An 8,090-nucleotide genomic window follows, 5' to 3' on the forward strand; every position below is an offset into this window, starting at 1 on the left:
CACCATCCAGGACAACATCTATCCACCAACATTCAGTCCCTTCCCCAATGCCACACACCAGCAGCAGCATGTACCATGTACAAGGTGCACTTTAGCAACTGACCTATGTTCCTTTCACAGCACCTTCCAAATGTGTGGCCTCTACCTACGTGAAGGGCAGCAGATATGTGGGGATAGCACCATCTGCAAGTTTCCTTACAAGCCATGCACCATCTTGGCTCAAAAATGCATTACCATTCCCTCACAGTTAAAATCCTATAAGTCCTGCTCTAACACTTACACCATATAATCTGCTGTGGTTCCAGAAGGCAGATGATTGCCACCTTCAAGGGCAAGTAGAGGTGGTTTACAAATGCCGACCTTGCCAGTAATGCCCCTCCCATGAAATATTTGAGAGAACAATCATTGCTACCCTTAACTCAGCAGCAAGGCTTACACAAGACTTGGTAGAACTATCAGGTTGACATCTAACTCTGCCAACCCCTCAGACGAAGAAAGCAAAACCAATTTCAGGGAGATTACCTCTCGTACAGAGGGAACAGGCACGTGTCCTGAGCTCGTCCTGACCCTCATGAAGAAGCAGTTTCACAGATACATTCATGCTGTCAGCACTTCACACTAACCACTTCCTCATTCTAAACAGAGTCCAAAATAGAACCATTACAAAACCAAAATAGCCTTAGCTTAAATGTGTCACTTCCTGCATGAGCAACAGATGGGAGAGGTACAGAGACTTGGGGTGGGGTGGGGGGGGCATGAAGTGCAAGCTGAGGAGGGGTTTGCTACCTGCAGGATTCAAAATGTAGAACATCCAGTACAAAGCTCCTCAAGTCTCAAATGGAACAAAACCTTCTGTGTGGCCTACCACAGTACTCTCAATCCAGTGCTCCCTCATTTTAATAATTTCCAACAGGGCACAAGATAGTGTGCAATGTGCAGAAATGCCAAACTGGGTCACTTGGAGATTGGGACCAAAGTAGTACGGAATGAGTCGAGTACACAAAGGTTTCTTCTGTTCTTGCCCTAGGAAAGGTCACAGTGAGAAAGTGTTCAATACACCAGAGTACACATTCTTTGCTGGATGTTGGGAGGAAAACCACAAAAATGGAAGAGAACTGGACTAGAACACAGTAGGCTGCTAAGTGCAATTATTTTAAACAAAGTTGGTGTTAAAGTTGAAGCAGCAACTTGGAGTTTTAAACTGAATGAAGGCGACACTGATATTTTCCTGTATTGGATCTCTGTAGAGTAGAGTGTCCAAGCAAGATTGAGTTGAGGAGGAGAGCTTTCCCATCATTGTCCTATTGAGTTTACCTGTCGATAGTGAAAAGGCAGACAATTGATGGTGTGAATGGTCAGATCAGCCATTCATCTCATTGAGTAGCAGAGCAGATGTAATGGACTGAATGGCTTACTTTTACTACTACATCTTCTGATACGAACGTGGGCAGATAATGCAAAGTCACATTTATCACTTCCAAGTGAATGCTGCTGTGAGAAAATGAAAATATGGATGTGTCCAATTCAGGGCACCACACTTTAGGATGGATAAGTGAAAGCAGAAAAAAATCACAAGAATGGTTCTCGGGATGAGGGACTTCAGTCTTACAGACAGATTGCAAATGTTGGGAGGCAATGTGACAGAGATGGGCAGGCGGCACGGTGGCACAGTGGTTAGCACTGCTGCCTCACAGCCCCAGAGACCTGGGATCAATTCCCGCCTCAGGCAACTGTCTAGAGTTTGCACATTCTCCCCGTGCCTGTGTGGGTTTCCTCCGGGTGCCCCGGTTTCCTTCCACAGTCCAAAAATGTGCAGGTTAGGTGAATTGGCCATGCTAAATTACCCATAGTGTTAGGTGAAGGGGTAAATTTAGGGGAATGGGTCTGAGTGGGTTGCTCTTCGGTGGGTCGGTGTGGACCCGTAGGGCCGAAGGACCTGTTTTCACGCTGTAAGTAATCTAATCTAATCTAGATATTCAAATCCATGAAAGGTCAGGCAGAGCAGATTGAGAGATACTGTACCAGTTAGTGGATGAAGTGAAAAACAAGAAAGTATCAATTTAAAGCAGTGAGAACAGAAAATGTTGGAGAAACTCTGCAGGTCTGGCAGCATTGTGGAGAGTCCAATGACATTTATTTCTCCAGTATCAGTAGTATATTGCTTATATATTATCAAATCAAAGCAATTGATTTGGATGCGAATGTAATGGGTATACTGAGTAAGTTTATAGATGACACCAAAATTGCAGGCGTAGTGGACAGCAGAGAAGGTTACCTCAGAGTACATCAGATCGGCCAATGGGCTGAGGAGTGGCAGATAGAGTTTAATTTAGAAAAATGTGAGGTGCTGCATTTTGGAAAGGCAAATTACCATCTTAACGGTGACGTCCTGGGGAGTGTTGCTGAACAAAGAGACCTTGCAGAGCAGGTTCATAGTCATTGAACGTAGAGTGAAGGTGGCTTTTGGTATGCTTTCCTTTATTGGTCAGAGCATCCAATATAGGAGTTGGGAGATCATTTCGCGGCTGTACAGGACAGTGGTTCGGCTATTTTTGGAATATTGTGTGCAGCTGTGGTTTCCCTCCTATTGGAAGAATGTTGTGAAACAGAAAAGATTTACAAAGGATGTTGCCAGGGTTGGAGGGTTGAATAGACTGGAGGTGTTTTCCCTGGAGTGTCAGAGGCTGAGGGGTGACCTTATAGAGGTTTATAAAATCATGAGGGGATTGGATAAGGGAAATAGACAAGGTATTTTCCCTGGGGCATTGGTTCAGGTTGAGAGGGGAAAAAATTTAAAGGGACCTAAGGGGCGTCTTTTTCATGCACAGGGTGGTGCATGTATGGAATGAGTTGGCAGAGGAAGTGGTGGATGCCCGTAAAATTACAGCATTTAAAAAGGCATCTGCATGGGTATATGAATAGGAAGGGTTTAGAGAGATATGGGCCAAGTGCTGGCTAATAGGACTAGATTAGTTTAGGATATCTGGTCAGCAAGGATGAGTTGGACTGTTCCCATGAAGGATCTGTTTCTATGACTCTATAATTGGTTTTTATAAGGTGATGAAAGTTTAATCTTTTATTTGAAGCAAATGATTAGGATCTTGCTGTCCGATTTGCTGTCCGATTGTGTTGTGGAAGAAGACTGAGTGTCAACTCTTTCAAAAGGAAGTTGAATAATTACTGGAAGAAAATAAGATTTCCTAGTCTATAGGAAAAGCAAGGGATTAGGACCAGTAACTTGCACAGTGAAGAACCCGCACAGAAACAATGGGCTGAGTGGCCTCTTTCTTTTCATTATTCAGTCATGGGACGTGGGCGTTACTGGCTGCTCAGCATTTATTGCCTGCCCCCAGTTGCCCTTGAGAAGGTGGTGGTGAGCTACATTCTTGAAATGCTGCAATCCATGTGCGGTAGGTACCCACAATGCTCTTAGGAGAGAATTCAGGATTTTGATCAGTCACAGTGGAGGAACGGTGACATTTTTCCAAATCAGGATTGAGAGTGGTTTGGATGGATGCTTGCAGTTGGTTGTGCTCCTGTGTTTCTGCTGCTCTTCTCCTTCTCGATGATGGTGGTCGTGGGGTTGAAAGGTGCTGCTTTTGGATCTTTGAATTTCTGCAGTGCACTTTATGGATAGTTCAGATACTGCTGCAACTAAGTGTCATTGTTGGAGGGAGTATATGATTGTGGATGTGGTACCAATCAAGCGGGTGGTTTGTCCTGGATAGTGTCAAGCTTTTTAAGTGTTGTTGAAACTGCATCATTCCGGCAAGTAGGGCCATCACACTCCTGACTTGTGCTTTGTAGATGATGGACAGGCTCTGGGGAGTCAGGAGGTAAGCTACAGCATTCTCTGCTTTTGATCTGCTCTTATAGTCCGCAAGTCCAGTTGAGTTTTTGGTCAATGGTAACCCCCCCCCGAATGTTGATGGTGGGGTATTCAGGGATGGTAACACGAGTGAACGTCAAGGGGTAATGGTTAGATTATCTCTTATTGGAGATGGTCATTGCCTAGTATTCGTGTGGCACAAATGTTATTTGCCACTTGTCAGCCCAAACTTGGGTATTGTCCTTGTCGTGTTGAAAATGGACTGTTTCAGTATCTAAAGAGTCATGAATGGTGCTGAATATTGTGCAATCATCAGCAAACATCCTCACTCTGGCCTTATGATGGAGGGAAGGCTATTGATGAAACAGATGAAGATGATTGGGCCTAGGACTAAGGAACTCCTGCAGAGATGCCTTGGAACTGAGATGACTGACCTCCGCCAATACTGACATTTGTGCTATAGCCATTCTATGGATGAGCTTCACTCATTCCCTTGTAGTTGAAAAACCAGTTCACACTCAAGGCATGGGTCCAGACACAGGAGACTGGGCAGGCAATGCTAGAGGGCTACTGGAGCCTGGAAACGAAGTCCCAAATCAGCAGTTATAGAGTCAGAGATATACAGCATGGAAACAGACCCTTCGATCCAACCTGTCCATGCCAACCAGATATCCCAACCCAATCTAGTCCTACCTGCCAGCACGTGGCCCATATCCCTCCAAACCCTTTCTATTCATATACCCATCCAAATGATTCTTAAATGTTGCAATTGTACCAGCCACCACCACTTCCTCTGGCAGCTCATTCCATACACGTACCACCCTTTTTGTGAAAACGTTGCCCCATAGGTCTCTTTTTCATTAGATTAGATTAGATTACTTACAGTGTGGAAACAAGCCCTTCAGCCTAACAGGTCCACACCGACCCGCCAAAGCGCAACCCACCCAGACCCATTCCCCTATATTTAGCCCTTCACCTATCACTACGGGCAATTTAGCATGGCCAATTCACCTAACCTGCGCATTTTTGAACTGTGGGAGGAAACCGGAGCACCCGGAGGAAACCCATGCAGACACCCCTCAGCCTCCGACGCTCCAGGGAAAACAGCCCTAGCCTGTTCATCCTCTCCCTATAGCTCAAATCCTCCAACCCTGGCAACATTCTTGTAAATTAAGCAAATCCATCATGGGTAATGTGACCACAAGTGAGTGAGTGAAAACTCACACAACAGGGTTTCTGGCAGTGGTGAGAAGTAGTTGTCAGGAGCTGGTGAGAGAGAAAATATAACTGACATTTATACAAGATAATGAGTGGAATAGGTAGAGTCAATAGCCAGAGACTTTTCCCCAGGGCAGGATTGACTGGTACGAGGAGTCATAGTTTGAAGGAGGAAGGTATAAAGGAGACGTCAGAGGTAGGTTCTTTATGCAGAGAGTTGTGAATGCATGGAATACATTGCCAGCTGTGGTGGTGGAAGCAGAGTCATTCGGGACATTTAAGCGACTGCTGGACATTCACATGAATAGCAGTGAGTTGCGGGGTGCAAAGGTTAAGTTATTATATTTTACATTAGTATTAAACCTCAACATCATGGGCCAAAGGGCCTGTTCTGTGCTGTACTTTTCTACGTTCTATTCACCTGTGAAGAAGACATCGCTGCCGTCAAGCGTGGCTTTCTCATCCGTCACTTCGAACACACGCAGCTTCAGCTCTTCCAGAACTTTCTTCACCGTTGCCACCTGCAATACAAAAAGCTGTTGTTCAAACTAACCTCACACTAAAAAAAAAACCTACCAATAACAGCTGAACTACCCTCTTCCCAAGCAGTGTGTGCTGTTCCAGTTGAACGCAGAGCTCCATCTACAATCTCAATGCCTGGCAGGATTGGTTTACAAAAAACAGTCTCCATTTAGAATTGTTACACAGCACAGCAAGCGACCAATCTGCCAGTTGTCCCTGCACTAGTTCTCAGCAAGAGCAAAGTACTACGGTGTTTCAATTTACAAAATTCTTACTAAATGTGGGTAGGATATATCCCCTTGGCTGGTGACTCTGGTTTCTTCTAGCTGTAATCTGACAATAAAAGGGCAGGCCATTTAAGACAGAGAGGAGGAAGCATTTTGTCCATTCAGAGGGAGCCGAATCTTTGGAATTCTCGACCTGAGGGCTGTAGAAGCTCACTCACTGAGAATGCTCAAGACCAAAATCAATAGAAACTCTGGATATATATATGATGTCAAGGATATGGGATTCGCAGGGAAAAACAGCAAAGAGGTGGAAAATCAGATGGAGCAGAGTCAACAGGGCAAATGGCCCATTCATGTTGTTAAACACATTTAAAAAAGGGATGTTAAGCATTTCTCCAAGTAGGCAGCCACAATAATCCATGCAACCAAAGGAGGATTCAGTACCCAGTCTGTGTTACACCACAATCATCTTTGGGAAAGAATATTAAGCTGAGACCTCATTTGCCCTCCTTTCTCAAAGGAATGGATCCCCGGATCTCTATTTTGAAGCAATGCAGCAGAGTGCCCTTTTCAGATCTGGCTGATGTTTATGTATGAGCCAACATGAAAAGATAGTGATCTAGGCATTTCCTCAATGCTCTTTGTGGGACCTTGCTGTGAACAAATTGGATTCTGTACATTTTTACATTGTAATAGTGAACAATTACTGCAAAATTACATGGAAAATAATCTACTGGCTGCAGAAGTCTTGGGATGGTGAAAGATGCCATAGAACCATTATATTGTATTCAGGATGTGCTCATTGACAACAAATTGAGCTTGCCCCCAAGAGAAAACTCAAAAATATAAACAGTCACAGAATTGTACAGCACAGAAACAGACCCTTTGGTCCAAATAATCCATGCCAACTACATATCCTAAATTAATGTGGTTGTACTTTCCAGCATTTAGCCCATATCCCTCTAAACCCTTCCTACTCATACACCCAACCAGATAGTTTAACTATTGTAATTGTACCAGCTTCCATTACTTTCTCTGAAAGCTCATTCCACATATGTACCACCCTCTGCATGAAAATGTTGCCCTTTAGGTCCATTTTAAATCTTTCCCCTCTCACCTTAAACCTATGACCCCTAGTTTTGGACTCTCCTTTCCTGGGAAAAATACCTTGGCCCTTCACCCTATCCCTGCCCTTCATGATTTTGTCAATCTCAATAAAGTCATCCCTCGGCCTTCAAAGCTCCAAGGAAAATAGCCTCAGACTATTCAGCCTCTCCCGACAGCTCAAACTCTCCAAACCTGGCAACATGCTTGTAAATCTTTTCCGAACCCTTTCAAGTTTCACAACATTTTCTTATATCAGGGAGACAAGAATTGAATGCAATATTCCAAAAATGGCTTTACGAATGTCCCGTACAGCCATAACATAACATTCCAACTCCCATGCTCAATGCACTGACCAGTAAAGGGAAGCATACCAAATGCCTTCTTCACTACCCTGTCTACCTTTCAAATAACTATGAACCTGCACCCAAGGACATTTTTACTCAGCAACACTCCCTGGGACCTTATCATTAAGTCCCACCCTGAACTGCCTTACCAAAATGCAGCAACCCACTTTTATCTAAATTAAACTCCATCTGCCACTCATTGACCCATCAGCTCATCTGACCAAGGTCCCTTTGTACTCTGAGGTAACCTTCTTCACTATTGACATCACCACCAATTTTGGTGTTATTTGCAAACTTACTAACCATTCCTCCCATACTCACATTCAAATCATTTATATAAATGACAAAAAGCAGTGTACCCAGCACCGATCCTTGCGGCATACCACTGGTTACAGGCCTTCAGTTCAAGATTGACCCTCCAACACTATCCTCTGTCACCTACCTTCGAGCCAATTTTGTATGCAAAAGACTAACTCTCCCTGGATTCCATGTGATCTAATTTTGTTAATCAGTCTTCCATGTGGAATCTTGTCTAATGCTTTGCTGAAGTTCATATTGACCATATTGTGGATTAGTGGTGCTGGAAGAGCACAGCAGTTCAGGCAGCATCCAAGGAGCAGCGAAAGCGACGTTGCAGCTGATGTAGCTGCCACCCCCATGCTGATTGATGATGTCACTTCCGCCCCCATCATGGCCACTCCCACAACTACTTCCACCCCTCACAATTCCTCATGCATCACACGTGACATCACTTCCGCCCCTCACATCATCGCTGATGCCACATGCTCAGTGACTTCCGCCATCCCTACTGCCGTTGTCACCACCACTTCCGCCCCCACCAGC

The 8,090-nt window shown here is 44.5% G+C and overlaps 1 protein-coding gene across 1 annotated transcript in view; it reads right to left on the reverse strand.

The window, feature by feature from the left end:
- Nucleotides 1-8,090, reverse strand: part of LOC122541415 (N(G),N(G)-dimethylarginine dimethylaminohydrolase 1-like) — an 80,393-nt gene that overhangs the window by 17,400 nt on the left and 54,903 nt on the right. The window contains exon 2 of the mRNA XM_043678173.1: nt 5,469-5,568. Coding sequence (XP_043534108.1) covers nt 5,469-5,568 — 100 coding nt within the window. The remainder of the gene's footprint in view (nt 1-5,468; nt 5,569-8,090) is intronic.

The sequence above is a fragment of the Chiloscyllium plagiosum genome, chromosome 37, assembly GCF_004010195.1.
Source record: "Chiloscyllium plagiosum isolate BGI_BamShark_2017 chromosome 37, ASM401019v2, whole genome shotgun sequence".
Classification (NCBI taxonomy): Eukaryota; Metazoa; Chordata; class Chondrichthyes; order Orectolobiformes; family Hemiscylliidae; genus Chiloscyllium; species Chiloscyllium plagiosum.